Raw genomic sequence first — 19,095 nt, 5'->3', positions numbered from 1 at the left:
CAACAGCACCTCAGATTAGAGCCCAGATAAATGCCATACAGAGTTCTAGTAACAGACACATCTCTATATCAACTGTTCAGAAGAGACGATGCCAATCAGGCCTTTATGGCCAAATAGCTGCTAAGAAACCACTACTTAGGAAAAGCAACAAGCAGAAGAGATTTGTTTGGACCAAGAAACACAAGGAATGGACATTAGACCAGTGGAAATCTGTGCTTTCATCAGTTGAGCCTAAATTTGAGATCTTTGGTTCCACCCACCGTGTCTTTGAGAAAAGGTGAACAGATGGTCTCTACATGCATGGTTCCCACCGTAAAGCATGGAGGAGGAAGTGTGATGATGTGGAGGTGCTTTCCTGGTGACACTGTTGGGGATTTATTAAAAATTGAAAGCACACTGAACCAGCATGGCTACCACAGAATCCTGCAGTGACATGCCATCCCATCCAGTTTGTGTTTAGTTGGACCATCATTTATTTTTCAACAGGACAATGACCCCAAACACACCTCCAGGCTGTGTAAAGGCTATTTGATCAAGAAGGAGAGTGATGGAGTGCTGCATCAGATGACCTGGCCTCCACAGTTATCTGACCTAAACCCAATCCAGATGGTTTGGGATGAGATGGACCACAGAGTGAAGGCAAAAGGGCCAACAAGTGCTTAGCATCTCTGGGAACTCCTTCAAGACTGTTGGAAAACCATTTTAGGTGACTACCTCATGAAGCTCATGGAGAGAATGACAAGAGTGTGCAAAGCAGTAATCAAAGCAAAGGGTGGCTATTTTAAAGAATCTAAAATATAAAACATGTTCTGATTTATTTCACACTTTTTGTTTACTACATAGTTCCATATGTGTTCATTCATAGTTTTGATGCCTTCAGGGAGAATCTACAATATAGTCATGAAAATAAAGAAAAAACATTAAATGAGAAGGTGTGTCCAAATTTTTGACTGGTATAGTAGTTATTCTTGGTCATGCCTATTCTGCACTTTTCAGCTCTGTTAGAGAGATTGAGCCAAATGAATCTCTGGTGTGTGTAGGGTATATGCTACGACAACTAGCATGTGTTTGGTCAAGCTTTTGGAGAAATTTGAGCATCTGTTTTCAAGTCTAACTGAAAGACACACAGAAGTGAGCAAATACAACAGCTACATGCTGTGGTGACTGTTTACATGTTGTTTTGTACTATCCTTCCTAATCGTCAGTACTTGAGGAGACAGTCTAAACAGTTTAGTTTGGTATATTGGTGTTATCTGATCCTCTCTTTGATGAGGATTCCAGGTTCCATTACTATTCAGTATCATGTATTTGGACAAACAGGTGCACTGTGGATCTAAAAATATAGTACCACATACAACAAGAGAAGAGCCATCAAAGCTAATTTACTCATAATCCTTAAACTTCACACACAAGCATGCACACTAAATAGTGTGCACAACTTCACATGGCAATAAACAACCCAAATAAAATAAAATTCAGTTACTTTTGGTTATTAATGTTCTACAATCTACCAAAAAATGGATGAGCACTTTTATCTGTTACAACAAAAATATCTGAGATATATAACAACAATTTCAATACTAATAAAAAAAATCCTTAAAAATCATGAAAAATAGTTAAATATCAAACCAAGAGTTGTAGTATGATCAGCAGGAGCCAACTGATAGTTAGACAGAGTTTAATCTTTCTGCAGTTCATAAGAGGGAAGTTATTGAATTTTATGACTAATAAAATAATAAGACAATAATAAAAATTCCTTAAAATTCAGATTTTTTAATTTAATATCAAACCAAGAGTTGTTGTATGACCAGCAGGAGACAATTGAAGGCTCCAGTGATTTTGGTGACACTACAGTGTATAAAAGTTAAGTAATTGAATATTTGTGTAGTGTCTCTCTTCGCTGTGGCAGCAGTTTTGCTATTTGCAGATGGTCCCTGTTCACTCGTCGCACAGCCGGCTGTGCATAGACGTCAATGTTATTTCTGCAGCTTGAAAGACAGCGACTTTTGATAAAACTGGCCTCGTAGCACATTGTCTAGCTTACAACGACTTGAAAGAGGCATCGTTTATGTTTTTACAACGTATATCTCATGAGTTATTGATGCCGGAAGTCCGAATCTGTGAATATCTTTCCAACTTTACCGAACTGGCACATTATACCTATTTTGTGGCCACAAATTAGTATTTTGTGGCCACGAATTAATATTTCGTGCGAACGAATTAGTATTTCGTGGGCACGTTATAGCTATATTGTGGCCACAATTTATTTATTTTTTTTTACCATGTCACCAGAGGGGCTCCGTAGTTTTGTGCCATTTCTCTCTGGTCCAAAATTAGCACAACCCATGGAGCCACAACAGCCTCATTATTGGGAAATATGCCGAATAGAAAAAAACCTAAATTATCCTTTTAACTGCAGCACATGATGCACAACTGGATAACTGAGGAAATAACCCCATATGACTTTTGTTCATTTGTACCATCCTGTGATGAAAAACAAGTTCATACTGCAAACAAGAACAAATAGTGGCTTCCACTATTCTGATGTACAATGTGAGAGAGCCGTAACAACAGTAAATTAGAGAAGAAGGGGTTTTAATTTCAATTAGACTATGTAAAAAATACAGAAGAATAACATTTGAAGATTTTAAATTAATGACTGTCAGAGTTAATGTTCCTTAAATATTCCTAAAATTTCTGTTGTTTCAAGTAACAAAAATCTGATTTCCAGTTATGTCTCTGTATCTCAGGTTTCCACCGTAACACCTTCCATTATCATCATCAGTCTCCACTGTAACAGGCTGACAGCTGGTCCTTCAGGTTGGTTTCTACTCACCAAGCGAGAGTCTCTGAGCAAACACTGAAGACATTTAGTGTAAAGACTGTTGACCGAATCCTAAGAGGAAAGAAGACAGGAGAGCTGTTAGTACTGCTGCTCTAAGCCCTCTTTAAAATTCTTCTAAAAAGTCAAGCGAAAATGTTGGCAATAAAATAAAAATATTAATGCTAAGAAGGTTTAAGAGTTTGCTTTACTATGTGGTGTCGGAGTCCCTTCCTCTCTTGCTCTTTGAAGGCCTGACAGAAGCTCTGGATGAACTTGTCCAGTTTCTGTGCGTGGCGGCCCAGGAACTCCCTGACATCCTCCAGGCTTTTCAGGCAGTAGGGGGGAGGCGAGCTGACCTCGGCCGGGCTCGGATCCACCTCCATGGGCCTGGAGATGCACAGGATGCTGTAGCTCTGCTCCTGGTCATTGTAGAAAGTTTCCTCAAACAGGATGGGGACAGACACAGGACTTGAGGAACCAAATCCCAGCTGGACCTGCCTGTCCTGGATCCTGACCTCCTGCGATACACAAAAAGACAAATACCTATTGAAAGGTCTGCAAAATAAAATTAAAATAGAGGTAACAAACCCAAAATTTGATTAATGAAATTATTATCATTTCATTTGATGGGCTGCACAGTGGCTTGGTGGTTAGCACTTTTGTTTTGCAGCTTGAAGATCAAGATCCCCGGTTCGCATCCCGGCATTCCCGGGATCTTTCTGCATGGAGTTTGCATGTTCTCCCTGTGCATACGTGGGTTTTTTCCAGGTACTCTGGTTTCCTCCCACCGTCCAAAAACATGCTGAGGTTAATTGGTAACTCTAAATTGTCCATAGCTGTGAATGTGAGTGTGATTGTTTGTCTCTATATGTAGCCCTGTGATAGACTGGTGACCTGTCCAGGGTGTCCCCTGTCTTCACCCTAAATCAGCTGGGATAGACTCCAGCCCCCCTGACCTTAATGAGGATTAAACAGTCTATAGACAATGGATGGATGGATGGTTTTCATTTGATGCAAAATCTAACATTCAATGTTTTGAAGGATAATCAGCAGGTATTTTTTTGGAATAACTTTCAACAAATGTCACAACAATGTGTTTTCAGTATTGACAGTCTGTTTGCCAATACTGCCTTTCCTAACCTGTCTGTGGCTCCTACTACTGGAGACATCAAGCTGGAAAAACAGCTCGCAAATATATAGCTTTTTTTTTTTTTTTTTTAAAAGGTCAGTGATTTTCTGAAACAGCTGCTGACTGTAGTTTTCACATAACAAGAGGGAACAGGTGCATTAGTTGGGGACTGTGTTCAGTGGCAGATTAGTCATCATGTTCTGCTGTAGTATTCAGGGCAGCAAGACGGTATATGTGGGATTAGGTCAGAATAAACTACAGTGTGTGCTCATGGTAATGAAGGAGCATTTTATTCAATGTAACAGTGGTATTTATTAATGGGTTTCAATAGTTTCTGGACAACAAAGGAACCCTGAGGCAGAAATATTCAATATAGTCAACTTAGTCCTTGAAACTATACCCCTGAAGATAGTAGATATTAAACTCCTAAAATACATCAGATGCTAGTTAAAGGGTAACTGTTTTTCAAAGTCTTTCAAAAGTGCGGCATGGGAACAGTTACTAGAAATACCTTGTTTTAAATCATGAGTTTTGAAAAACTAGTATTAGTTTTTCTTAATGTATTAGTGTGTTCACAGCCACATTTTGACCTTTAATGTTTATCTGTTTTGCTGATGGTTTGCTGTACCGTAAGGCAAAAGAGTAACTGTGTATTTCCTCTGATGGAGACGGTGTTCATGAAGCAGAGCAGCTAGACAGGACACAAACCTTGCCATCCGCACTTTGGTATCCATTGTCCACAGCTTGCAGGACATAGCTGTCAAAGTGAGAGTCTGAATAGCTGCTGACGGTCAAACTTCCACAACAAGGCACCAGAACCTGCAGGTGATAAGTGACAGAAAGAAATTATATAACTATCTAAATTAATCTGAATCTCAATGAACAACAGGAACATCAGATACCAAACCAAGCCTGATGTCAGCAAGCAGAAAAACGGGCAAACACAAAATAACACAAAGAGTGGACTCTTGCCTAAACCAACTACTGTTTGTGAGTAGAAATATTGATAGTTACAGGGTAGTACAAGGTGTCCCTAAAGTCTGGACACACAGGAAATCTCATTAACTATAATGTTTTTGCCTCCACAGATTAAAAATGGCTTGTCAAAAGAAGAAACAGTTGAACTGGCCCTTCTCAGTGGACATGAAGAATGGACATATTGAAAGATAGCAGATGAATTTAGTACACGTCATCCAAGACGGATTCCACTTGGCTTTTCCACAGTGGTGAAGGTGGTTAAATAGTTTAAAGAAACGGGCAGAGTGTCGTGGACAAACCCTGTTCTGGATGACCAAATGTATCAGCCGAAACTAAAGAATTGGTCATGGCTAAAATTCATGCTAGCCCCAAAAATAACTTTCCTAACCCTATCTTTTGATATGTCCATCCTTTATGTACACTGAAAAGCACCAGTTCAACTCTTTCTTCTTTCAACAAAGTCATATTTAATCTGTGGAGGCAAAAAAAATGTATATACTTAATGAGATTTCCTATACGTGTCCAGACTTTAAGGACACCCTGTAGTTGAAAAAGTAACTCCTTAAAAGCGTCAGAGTAAACTAATGTTTTGAAAATGTTCAAAGCGTAGCACTAATTCCGCACTTCTTCAAAACCCACTAATTTTATATTTTTTGAAATAATATGTCTACAAAAAAGTATTTTATTCTGGGGTCAGACATATTACATAAAGTATGTACAACATTAAAACAGCTGACAGGTCAAATGTATGGCTACTGGAAAAACTTGACTCCTGCATTCATGTGGTTTTTACTGTGGCATGGACCATCTACCCAAATATTGCTGCAGACAAGGTTCTCTTTGTGTTGCAGCACCACATGGAGCATCCTACATACTATTAGACAGGTTGTTTTAATGCTGTGATTGATCAGCGTATGAAAGTGTATCCTAAGAATAGCAAAGAACGTATTATATATCCAAAGCTTAACATTTACAGTTTCAAAGACTAATACGTTGGTAGGTAGCAGGTTTTGACAAGGAAGAACAACATGTGGAGTCACAAACAAAATATGTCTGGTCCTCCTGTACCAAATTGTATGTTAAAGGAGTGCAATGCTAAATCTGTGCATTACTCTCCTTAAGTACTCATAAAAATCTAAATGCAATCCTGCACTGGGGATGTTCCATCTACTGATGAAGATCATGATATACTTGCAAGCTCCAGAAGAAAACACAAATTCAATGAATTTCAGTAAAGTTGCTGGTATGATTTACCCTGCAATATGCTTTCAGTGTCACAGTATTGTGTATAATATAATGCAGACTTTGCAGGCTTTTGGTTTCAAACCTCCCACATGGGGGTCACTTGTAATAAACTGTAAAATCAGTCTTCTAATTTTGAAATTTCATGTAGTTTGTGCTACTTTCACATGAAGTCAAACATTGACATGGTAATAAACAGGATTTGGGCCGTTTGAAGACTAAGGATCTAAAAATGTTGTCACAAGACTGAAGAGCCTGTAAACTCCTGAGGTTTGTATTGTGTCTTGCACATCTTATTTTCCAGGTCAGCAGGGTCTGCTGTCAAACATCTATTAGTAGTTCTAATGAAATTAGATATATTTTTCTGTTCTACTCATGTTTTGACAGTGTTCAGGTCATCTGAGTTTCCAGAGGAGTCCTGATGATTCAGACTTGCTGCTGGCCTGTGTTCTGACATCTGTTTCTCATCTGCTGTTTCAGTTGCCTGATACTCATCTTGCCAAACTAAAGTAAGTTTGGGGGGTTTTTTAAAGTTATTTTTGGGGGCTTTTTAGCATTGATTATAGTTGTAAGTGGAGAGAAAGACAGGAAACACGGGGAGAAGAGAGTGGGGGAATGACATGCAGCAAATGACCATGGGTTGGACTCAAACCCATGACTGCTGTGTCGGGGACTATAGCTCCTGTTTACAGGTCCCTCACTCAACCAATTGAGCTACCGGGGTGTCCCTAAAATAACTTTTAAAGAGCAATCTTCCAGTTTTTTAGGTCATTTGATATTTGCCGTCTTTCCCTGTGATTGCACTTCCTGTTTCAGTTAATCAATCATAATTAAATTCTGACCAAAGTCAAATTTTCCTCTAATACTTACACTATCGTACTTAGATATGTCCTGATTTTTGAAAGAAAAGCAGTTTTTCTCAATGAAGATAATATTTAATTAACTAGAGATAGAGTCTAGACATTCATAATGTGGTAAATGATTATTCTAGCTGGAAACAGATAATTCTTAATAGAATATCTCCATAGGGGTACAGAGGAACATTTCCAGCAACCATCACTCCTGTGTTCTAATGCTACATTGTGTTAGCTAATGGTGTTGAAAGGCTAACTGATGATTAGAAAACCCTCGTGCAATTATGTTAGCACATGAATAAAAGTGTGAGTTTTCTCGGAAAACATAACATTTTCTGGGTGGCTCCAAACTTTTGTATGGTAGTGTATAATAATTTGATCACCTTAATGCAGTAAAACTAATCAGAGAAATGTAATGCGAACAAAGTATGATCTATAAAGAAGGAAGCAGTTATGAACGCTAAACCAAAAAAAAAAAAACCCTTGCTGATGAACACAGTTCGACCTGCTATTAGGACAGAACACAGCTTTATTTGAAAATGCAGCAGGACTTGTTTCAACAGCGTAATGGTTTAAAATATTTTAACACTGGTAATGAGTCTGATCCAGGCTGGCAGGCTGCCAAACATCAGGGATGTCTGTCAAAGGACCTGCTTCCTCTACAGCACTTTTAACTCCTTTAACTCGAAAAGTCCACAGTATGTAGAGTTATTCACAGTCAAAGACACAGTTGATTGTGTTTTATTCTACACAATATATGCAGAAGATTCAGCAAGCCTTTAATCAGAGGAGGAAGTGGGCAGTGAAATCAGCTGTAGGGTTTTGCTAGAAGGGAAACTAACAGATAGTTGTGGTCAGTTTACACCTGAATGTTTCAAGTTCCAGTGTATTTTTTCTCTGTCGTGTCACCCCGGTATGCTTCTTGAATACCTTTCAGTCTCTGCTGGCAGCAGAATATTGACACTGCCTACAATCGTCTTCCGTAAGAAGCCAATGCTTTTCTTAATAGCCATGAAGCTTTTGCTTTGTGATGTTTTCCCGTTACCCAGATACTCCCTACTTATGTAACCAAGACTGCTGGGATTCTGTCTAACTGGAAAATTTTATTCTGGAAGCTAACTTCCGAATTCAGCTCCGTTAGATGATCACACAGACACACAGCGGTATTCAGATCGTCAAGAAACAGATACACAAAAGGAAAACCTGATCAACAGTAACAGTAAACACAGATAGACACACTTGATAACAGACAGGCAATGACTGGAACTGTGACAGCAGAGAAAAGGCAAAATATAGAGAGAACATGCTCATGATTCATCTCTATCTTTGAGAATACACTCACAGAAATTAGCTGTTCAGTATCAGCCTCACCGTAAGCATACTAACACATTTGCAACTCTGCATCAAGCGCATTCTTTTTCCACCAACAGTGTTCAGACATCCTGGCAATATATAACAAATGAACAAGTTTTGAAGTCTTGCCAACTAAAAGGCAACAGCAGGTGTGACTTACAATGCCGTGGAGCTCAGCCACTCGGCTACAGAGGTCCGGTCTCTGCTTCTCTAATGCCAAGTAGAAAGGATTCTTCAGGATGTTCTCATCATATACAGCCATAAGGAGCAGGAGATCTGGATTCTGGAGAGGAAGAGGATGGCGAGAGGAATGATTAGCATGACTGAACATAGCTTCAAAAGGTGGAAGAGGAGGTGAAGGAACAAGTAGTTTGCTGGGTCAGCTGCAGGTGGAGTGTGCACCTAAGTATATCTAAATCAATCTTCAGCTTATTCGATGCTCTAGATTATTTCTGGTGAGATTTGAACAAACTAAGTTCTTCGGCATATTTTGGTGAAACATTTAAAGATGCACCAGGCACAGGAAGCCCTTTGATAAAGTTTCTAAACTTTTGTTTTTACAGCGTTACTATAGAGGTATTACAATACCGTTCAGAAAGAAAGGCCGTTTTTTTTCAGTGAAGATAACAATAAATTAATCAGAAATACAGTCTAGACATTGTTAATGTGGTAAATGACTATTCTAGCTGGAAATGGCTGATTTTTAATGGAATATCTACATAGGGGTACAGAGGAACATTTCCAGCAACCATCACTCCTGTGTTCTAATGCTACATTGTGTTAGCTAATGGTGTTGAAAGGCTAATTGATGATAAGCAAACCCTTGTGCAATTATGTTAGCACATGAATAAAAGTGTAAGTTTTTATGGAAAACATCAAATTGTCTGGGTGACCGCAAACTTTTGAACGGTAGTGTACATATCACAATTTGCTCCAGATGCGAGTACGATGTGAGGAATGTTTACTGTCATGGCTGTGTTCAACATCACATAATTTTTCCTTTTACTTTAGGTTTATATTACAGCGGCCTTCACCAAGTACAGACTGTTTCATGCAGTGTGTATACAACTGGGTCAAACTTTCAGCAACTGTTTAAGGTGACTTTTGAAGGTTGGCAACGTGCACTGCCATACAGACAAACAAGCCATTGCAACAGCTAAAAACAGGAAGTGCTGACAACATCTGCTGTTCTAACTATAAATAAATAGTAATGGATAGATGATGACAGCAATTGCTGAGTTTCAAAGCAAAAGCATGTGAAAATACTTAGTTTATCAGAAATTGATTTGCAGCCAATAACTGAAAAGAAATCTCTAAAACAGATCTTCTGATTTCTTAATGTCTCCCAATTTGAATCTTAAGACAAAGGCCTCAATACATGCTCATTATCAGTCTTTGATACCACCAGGCAAAAAGTCCCTTTCACTGGTTCCTGGAGTTGTGCTCAGAGGGGTTATTTTTCCATAAACATTCTCTCAATCTGCAGAGTTTCATTTGTAAGAAGATTTCACATTATAACCCTCTATGGTCTCTCCAGCTGTAAATGACAAGAGAAACATTCAGCGGATACTTTGTCATTTCTTGAGACCTTGGGCTACAAATTTGGGAAAAAAAACAAAACAAAGCAAAACAATCACAACTACCTAGTTCATTTGATTTGAAAACAATGCTGAAAATGTAATCAATATAAGTTAGGCTTTACTTTTTACTAGTTCTTCATTACAGCAGTGCACATATTTAAACAATGTTCTGTTTAGTTGATTTATCAGTTAGTCAAATGACAAAATAAATAAATAGCAACTATTTAAACAAGAAAAGCACTCAGAGACTCTGCCAAGGCTGCTCAGTTGTTGTATGATTTCCGATGGAAGAAATCTTTAAAAACTGTGATCCGCAGCGCTAGATTTGTAGTAGGATTGCAATCGTGATCGTCAGGAGGCAGCACACAGTGTTCACTTGTTGTCATAGTTACAGTGACGCTGTGCCGCTATCTTGCAATGATGCAGAAATCTTTAACAAATCCATAGATCCAGGCTATAAGTCGCATCACTGCCAAAATCTAATCACTAGGTCCTTGTGTCATTTCTGACCTTCCCTGAAAATTTGATCCAGTTACGTTAGTAGGTTTTTGAGAGTAATGTTGCGAACAGACAGACAGCAAAAACAACAGCGATCGTCACATAACTCCGCCAAGGAACGCGGCGGAGTTATGTGACTCCAATGATAATAATCAATTAATTGTTTGTGGACCTTTATCTAGCAAACATGCAAACACTCGCTGCTTCCTGCTTCTCCAGTGTGAGGATTTTTCATGTTGTTCTTGCCATGAGACAGTAAACTGACAATCTTGAGGGTGGTGGCATTTGCATAACTGCATAAAACCTACCAACCAACAAAATCATGTCACATCTCTAAAAAAATCCTTCTCCTCCTGTCAAATAATATATGTGGACACTTACTACAGAAACAAATCTATAAATACTGTGTGTGTCATACAAGTCTTGAAATTAAGACTGAACACCTACCTTTACTCACTTCCTTACAGCCTAGCACTCAGAACTCAGTCGGCTCAGCCACTTTTTCAAACATCCATGAATCCGCCTCATAAAAAGCACTGGTGGTTTAATGTGTCTGTTACTTTATATTTTCATTATTTCATTTGTTTGCTGTATATTTTTTCATGTTTTTCTTTATTGTCATGTGGTGTGAAAAAAGGTGAAACATCAATCCATCCATTATCTATACACCGCTTAATCCTCATTAGGGTCGCGGGGGCTGGATTCTATCCCTGCAGACTTAGGGTGAAGGCAGGGGACACCCTGGACAGGTCACCAGTCTATGGCAGGGCTACATATAGAGACAAACAATCACACTCACATTCACACCTACGGACAATTTAGAGTTACCAATTAACTTCAGCATGTTTTTGGACTGCAGGACGAAGCTGGAGTACCCGGAGAAAACTCACGCATGCACAGGGAAAACATGCAAACTCCATACAGAAAGATCCCAGGAAGGCGAGGACGTGAACCAGGGATCTTCTAGGAACAAGGCGAAAGTGCTAACCACCGAGCCACTGTGCAGCCCAAGGCGAAACATGAACTCTTTTAAATTTGTCTTTGCCAGCTGCACATACTTTCCTTCATTTTACTGGTCCATCATTATTTTAATAAATATACACTTGTCTGTTCTCCAGCTCCTTACTAAGGACTATTCTGAGAGTGGACTGTTTAAAAATGACTATAGGATTGTGATTTCTCTACTTGAGACAGGAAATGTGTGATCGGTCAGATGTCACTGGCCCCAGGCTGAGCTCTAAAATCTCACCCCGAGAACACAGCTTCTTTGTTGCAAGAAGAAAAAAACATGGACAGATAAAAAAAAAAAGACAAATTTGTTATTGTCTTGCATTTCTTTTAGGAGACATCTTATAGGTCAAATGCAATCTAAAAAAAATGCGATCCAACCAGAGGTTCAAAAACAGAGTACTTTACTATACCGACAATGCTAACATGGTAAACATTATGCCTGTTAAACACTGATATGTTTGCACTGTCACTGTGAGCTCTTTGGTTCAGCTTGTTAGCATGCTAACATTTGCTAACTGGCACAAAAAGAAAGAACAGCTGCCATTTGGTCTTTTACGTGTCCAACTAACAGATCAAACACCGTATCAAAGGTCTGACAATAATCAACATCCTAACAATGTCTGAACTAAATTCCATGATAATCCAACACTTCTTGAGACATTTTAATGAAAACCACAAAACTACGTACAGCACTTGGGTGATCCCTTCATTTTTTTTCTTGGGTCACCTAGAAAAAAAATGAAGGGATCACCCAAGCGCTGTAAATTCATCTGCTGGGAACCATGAACAATAAGCCTCTTCCAGACATGGACTCCGTTCTGTTAATCTGACAGTATCTTGTAGTATAGTCATGTCTAAAGGAGCATCCTTGTCACATTAACAAATCCCTAAGTCCAAACTATGCAATTTGAGTTGACTGAAGCAATTTGGGGAAGATGTTCTCTACAATTCTGTAGTTTTATTGGTTCAAAAATATCACAAAAGACAGTTTGTAAGGCAAAATTTACAACACATCTTTCTCATTCACTTTGTCTGACAGTTTCACATCTACTACAAACTGAAATGTTCATAAATATATAATCTTACTGGCAGCTCATAGACTCACCTCATCACCCTCCTCTGACATCAGCTTCATCCTCCCTCAGCTCCAGTACTCACAAACTGGGCACCAGTTTGGTGGAGCAGAGACAATACTATCCCCGTTGGAGCAGCCCCATGACAGGCGGCTCGGCTGGGATGAAACTGAGGAATGAGTCAGTGACCCTCATTGATAACAATTTATCACCTGCACATAACAGTCATCCTCAGGTTGAGGCCTGAGCTCCAGCACAGCTGTCGGGATATTTTACTGTTGGCAAAGTAGCAATTGATATCATCACTCACGGACACAATTATTAGTGTTTAGGGAATCAAAAATAAACTAGACTGTTACTTGGACTATTATATAACCTGCTATAAGTTTAGACTCTTTTGTTTGTCAGAGCCTTATTATGCATATTAAATTACTTGATGTACTGAACAATTATAAGTGTATGACAATTTTTGCTCATTTATCATGACTCTCTCTGTCACTGTGGTGGGTACGCGTGAGTGAAGCTATGAGGAACATTAATGTAAAATCGACCGATGCCTGAATGACAAAATGCTGTCACTTTAACAGACTGATTAAGCAGCAATGTTAGACTTCCCATGTCTAAAAAAGCACTTCAGTTTGTCCCTGATTTTCTATTAGAGGCATATTAGTTTGAACCAACCTTATGGATTGACTGGCTGTCCCAACACTGCAACGCCCAGAACAAAGCTGCCGGTATGGCTAAAAAAACTAAAATCACACATTTAAACACTTTATCCTTTACATCTCATGCAATCGTCAACCAACAAAACTTACTCTAAATTTACCAATTTCAATTTAAAAAAGCTTTATTTAGGCAGCAAGCAGCAAAAACCACAGTAAAGGACAATGTGCAAATCAACAGTTGTGACCATAAAAGAGCGGAAGTAAGAATGACATAAAAATATTTCTTCTTGCATTCACATCAGTAAAAAGATCTGCTATCTATTCTGTCCTTGTGCTCCAGTGACCCAAGTCTAAACAGAAACCAAACCCCATTAAAAACTGACCACTCTTAAGGTTTAATCTCTGAATCTGGCAGCTCATAGACTCACCTCATCACCCTCCTCTGACATCAGCTTCATCCTCCCTCAGCTCCAGTACTCACAAACTGGGCACCAGTTTAGCGGAGCAGAGACAATACTATCCTGTTGGAGCAGCCCCATGACAGGCGGCTCGGCTGGGATGAAACTGAGGAATGAGTCACGTGACCCTCATGCTTCTCGTGACCTCACAGGCTTAAAGCTAACAGCATTCAGTGGCACAGAGGAATGTCCATCCCTTCAGGCCCGACATGCAGTGTTGCTCTACACACTTCAGATTACAGTCATTTAGCTGACGTCTTAGCCTCAGGCTAAAGTGGAATTACTTCAGCAACAGCAGAACAAACAACCACAAAGAAGGAGATTAAAGTTCAACTCTAATATATCCTGATCACAGCAGGGCTGAGACCAAAGCACTCTGATTTACAATCTACTACAACTTGGAGATGAAAAATCTAGGACATCCTGATGGTGTACAGGTTGAATATGTAATCACAATGTCACTAGTTTGATTCCAGTTAGGACCCTTGTTGTATAAATCCATACAAAGACAGGAAATGGTGCAAATGTATGTGTACAAACACACAAACTCAATGGCGACAGGCTTAAAGCTTTGTGCTAGAAATATGTAACAGAGCAGGAGAAAATGTGATGACTGCAACTGTATAAATTTAAATATTTTTTTTTATAATTCAATAATCTGCCAGCTATTATCTTGATGGCGGATGATCCAAAATGAATGATTTTAAGTTTCATATCATACATGAGAAAGAAAAGTAACTAACTGCCTCATCTAAAAGCTAGCACTAGCACATCTGGCTTAAAAACTAGTTTATTTGCATCAAAATATAGGCTTGGTGTTTAGCACTTTCGCCTTGCAGCTAGAAGATCCCTGGTTCGCATCCTGGCCTTCCCGGGAGCTTTCTGCTGGAGTTTTCATGTTCTCCCTGTGTATGTGTGGGTTTTCTCCAGGTCTCCAAGCAGGTGGCGGTACACATTATACAGCGCTACGTACCAATATATTACAAGTAAGTTATTCTTGACACTCACTTAGCTCGTTATTTGGCACAAGTGTGCAGCTTAATGCAATTTGGTACATTGGTTTTGCTATAAAGTCAATTTCTACGATGCCTTAAATGGTCAGTCAAGAGTCAGAAGATGTTCTTCAAATGCCACTTTCCCTCACAAACACTATGCATGACATAGGAAAATGATCAATAAATTCTAGAATAATGATGCCTTATTAAAAGGACAGTCTTATGGCTGACTGAAACCTGTCTCTCACGTCAAAGCAGTGTCGTATCCTGCAGTACACATATGGCAAGTCACAAAATTGAAATCAAAGCACAAACTGATTTTAAAATTAAGCAACAGACTGCTCGTGAAATCACAAACCAGAGACTGATAAGGTCTATGACTAACCAGAAGGGTGTCAAAAAGACAATACAGTAGCAGAAGACTGGGGAGATCAGATATGCTGGCAGACAAGACAGAGGACAACGCTTTCCCCTGGTTTCTCTGGATCAATAAAAATCTTTCAGAGGCCACAGCTCAAAAGTGACCAACACTTCACATACTTCTCCTCAGGGACGCACACATGATGCAGCCTGAACATGTATTCTAACTATCCAGGAGCTCCTTTGATTGAGACTGAACACTAAAAGGAAATAAGAAACTTAAGACTCGGCCACCTTTGGCCTATAAATACAGTAACTTCCTTCAATCTGATCTCAGTCACACAGTCAGATGTGAAAGCAGAACCCAGTGGTTGAACCAAAGTGGGCTTTAACACAAAACAAGGAAATGCTAAGAAAACACAAGACTCTTCCAGGCACATTTCCAAGATAAAATCCTTGTTGAAAACTCAATTGATACAGTGGTACAAGAAGCCAGAAACAGACTAATTATTTGAATCAATAAAACGGACTATCCAAAGTGCTATGTGTAAATAACACTGGGCCTTAAAGCCTTAGTCTAGTACAGCTCCATGGTGACTGTTTGGTGTTCAGAGGAGTCAGTGGTGCTGGCAACAAGACCAGTGAGGGGGTGGCCATGTTGCTCGCTAAAAGCTCTGTGACCAACCCTGTGGCCAGCCCAGATCTGGTGAAGTTCACTCATTGAAATGTCAATGTCACAATTTTTACTGACTGCAAATATGGGATCTAAGTGCACATGAAAGCATCATTAGATGCTAACAGCTCTGCTTAGTGGCAGCTAGCCGGCTGTGCAACAGTCCATAAAGATCAGAGAGAACACAAAAAATACAGTTTATGTGCCTTTAGTTGACCCAGGTGCACACAGAGGCCTCAAAGTGTTAACAGGAGCTGAAGTTTAGTTTGTTGCTTCCAGGTGTTTGCAGGAGTCTTTCCCTTGACTTTATTAAATACCTGCAGCATCAGAGTGGAGCAGGATCCTGAAGTCAAACTATCATTCAGCTGTACCAAGTGTGTTATCAGGAATATGTTGACTTCTACAGCTGAATACTGCAGCAGTGATATTATTGTGCATATGGATGTTTTATACACTGCATGTCCAAAAAAAAAAAAGAAGTTGCAGACTAATTCATTCAATGGACCGCCTTTAGCTCTGAGAACGGCACACATCCATCATGGCATCGTTTCAATAAACTTCTGCAATGTCACAGCATTTATTTCTGTCCAGAGTTGCATTAATTTTCTACCAAGATCTTATATTGATGATGGGAGAGTCAGATCGCTGTGCAAAGTCTTTTCCAGCAAATCTCAAAGATTCTCATTGAGGCTGAGGTCTTGACTCTGTGGAGGCACGTGTGAAAATGATGATGAATGATGTCTCATGCTCCCTGATCCACTCATTCACAATGTGAGCCCCATGAACCCTGGCATCGTCATCTTGGAACATACCCATGCTATCAGAGAAGAAAAACTCCACAGAAAGAAAGATCTGGTCATTCAGTATATTCAGGTAGTCAGCTGACTTCATTCTTGGGGAACATAAAGTTGCTGAACCTGACCAACCCCAGATCATAACCCTAACCCCAACATGCTTGTAGGCACTAGGCATGATGAGTGCATCACTTCATCCACCTCTGTTCTTACCCTGATGCACCCATCATTTTTGGAACAGGGTAAATCTGGACTCATCAGACCACATCACCTTCTTTCAGTTCTCCAGAGTCCAATCTTTATGCTATCTAGCAAACTAAAGCCTTTTTTTTCTGATTAGCCTCACTGATCAGTGGTGTTCTTAGAGCTACACAGCTGTTTAGTCCCAATCCCATTGAGTTCCCTTCGCATTGTGCGTGTGGAAATGGTCTTATTTTCACTATTAAACATAGCCGTGAGTTGGCCTGTTGATTTCCTCAATGAGTAGTGGAGTAACAATAAACACATTTAATTAGTCATTAGTCAAAAGTCATTGTAGTTAGATAAATCATCATCACACATGGACAGAATTTTCGCTGTTGAAATCATTAATAAACTATGGATGTATCGTCTGTAGAGTTAAGAAGAACTATTCTTCTTGACTATTTTGAACGGTGGTCCCCTAAATGACAAAAAAACTGTGCTAGCATAAGTCTCTTCACATTAGATAGTTGGTAACATCAGCTATAAAATCATGCACCAAAAGCACACAATTCAACACTTTTAGGGAATTTTTAGGGTGTTTACATACATCCGGAAAATGACTGACTGACCTCTGTGTGTATTGTTTTTCTATAAAACTCCTGCTCAACCACTGGAAATGTAGCTAACAGTAGGTGGGACTGAGGGGGTCTATTGTCTGTTGTCCCACTTTGTGTTTTGAAAGGCAGCTTGAAATTACTTTCATTGAAGTATTTTATCGTGTTCGGCAAGAAACGAGCAGAATATTTGTCAACATTTAAATTCACATTGTTTTAAACAGAGACTGGAGTGGCGATTTCATCAATATGCTACAATGGTAATGACATCGTTTATTGATCCCATGGCTAACAAGACAGGTGGCACTAAGGATTAGGATCTATTTGGCTAAATTAATAGCTAACTCGCGGTGACTACTCTCTGCTCAGGCTGCGAGCTGGACTGCCTGTCAGAAAGAGACCTGAATTTTTCTAATTAACCACCTAGCTTAAAACAACAGCACCGTGATGTAAACTGTAGCCTAGCAGCTAGCATTAGCTCCGCTCGGGACAGCAGTCGGCACTGCGATGTCCAGCGTTAGCGTTTTAAACATGTTAGCATGGCAGCTAGTAATCCAAGCCTGGGAATCTGCACACACAAGCAACGACATGTAAGACGGATGTTTTTACCTGTTAACAATGAGTCCCTTGGGTCATCCAGGCTTTGGCATGGCAGTGGCAGACACCTACAGTAGCCTGTCAGGAGCTGTTTACCGGGATCATCTGGCTAACCAGCAGCAGCAGCTGAGCCTTTGGTCTGGGTTACCAGACCTCCGAGAGGAAACGGAAAAATGCACTGTCAAATAGCCACTTATTACATGAACGTGTGTTCAGTCTGATTCCGTTCATTTACTGGCCCTACTAACCAGGAAATGCGGCGATCGTGAGACGTGGTACACTGATGGGTTTTATTCATCAGGCTGTTTATGGTTCACTTTAGGTGAGCAGGAGGTCTGACCCTGGCTGACAGTGACCTCCATCGGCCAGACACTGGTACAAACTGTCAGGAGGTCTGTTGTTCTGCCCCAAACTGAACAGCTGTCCCCATGACTGGATTACTGGACCTGCTCTGTGCTCTACATTATAACCAGTCCATTTACTTTCACCGTCTTACAACATTGTGACTGAAATGTTAGCAATGCATCAAACAACGTGATTTTATTCAACGTCAATTTGCACAGTGAGAGCCATAATTTTATTCAAAATCTTTTAAATTATATTTTATTTTTCATCTGGTGCAATAGTTTCTAGATGCGCATGAGTATATACAGTAATGGAAAAAATTATTAGACCACCCTTGTTTTCTTCAATTTCTTGTCCATTTTAATGCCTAGTACAAGTAAATGTACATTTGTTTGGACGAATACAATGACAACTATGATAACAAAAATAGCTCATAAGAGTTTAAGAGCTGATATCTAGCCATTTTCCGTGGTTTTATTGATAATAACCAAAATCACTGAAGTTCTTGCATCAATAGCTATGGCTCTGAACTGCCAAAAACAGTGCCTTTAGGCATTCCATGTTTTCTTTTCTGTGTTTTAGTCACATGATACACACAGGATTTAGTACTTGATTGCATAACCATTGTTTTTGATGACTGCAGCCATGCATCTTGGTATGCTCTCCACCAGCTTCTGACATTTGGTGAAGATAATTCTCGACCTTTTGCTACAGAGTCTTCTTTTTTTAACAGATACTTACCGTTACGCGTCAGTCCATTTCCCACGGTTATCCATAATTCTTTCATCTTTTATCAGGTGCTACTATCTGCCTGATCCCCCTCTTACCATTTGTTGTCACACCTTTGCTATTTGCAATTGTTTGCCAGA

General features: G+C 39.6%; 1 protein-coding gene across 3 annotated transcripts in view; it reads right to left on the bottom strand.

The window, feature by feature from the left end:
• Window positions 1–18,219, bottom strand: part of ankrd27 (ankyrin repeat domain 27 (VPS9 domain)) — a 45,600-nt gene extending 27,381 nt beyond the window's left edge. Inside the window, exons 1-6 of one of the 3 annotated variants that reach the window (XM_035945026.2) lie at window positions 18,130–18,219; window positions 17,894–18,034; window positions 8,541–8,663; window positions 4,662–4,772; window positions 3,034–3,342; window positions 2,837–2,896 (exon numbers count right to left, since the gene is read on the bottom strand). In XM_035945026.2, the coding sequence (XP_035800919.2) occupies window positions 2,837–2,896; window positions 3,034–3,342; window positions 4,662–4,772; window positions 8,541–8,642 (582 nt within the window). In that variant the 5' untranslated portion in view covers window positions 8,643–8,663; window positions 17,894–18,034; window positions 18,130–18,219. Of the gene's footprint in view, window positions 1–2,836; window positions 2,897–3,033; window positions 3,343–4,661; window positions 4,773–8,540; window positions 8,664–12,574; window positions 12,719–17,893 lie in introns of those variants that run through there. The other 2 variants (XM_023263394.3, XM_035945025.2) reach the window with 2 other exon arrangements.
• Window positions 18,220–19,095: the final 876 nt, after the last annotated feature.

The sequence above is a fragment of the Amphiprion ocellaris genome, chromosome 3, assembly GCF_022539595.1.
Source record: "Amphiprion ocellaris isolate individual 3 ecotype Okinawa chromosome 3, ASM2253959v1, whole genome shotgun sequence".
In the NCBI taxonomy this organism is placed as follows: Eukaryota; Metazoa; Chordata; class Actinopteri; family Pomacentridae; genus Amphiprion; species Amphiprion ocellaris.
This window is presented reverse-complemented; position numbering and strand designations above follow the sequence as displayed.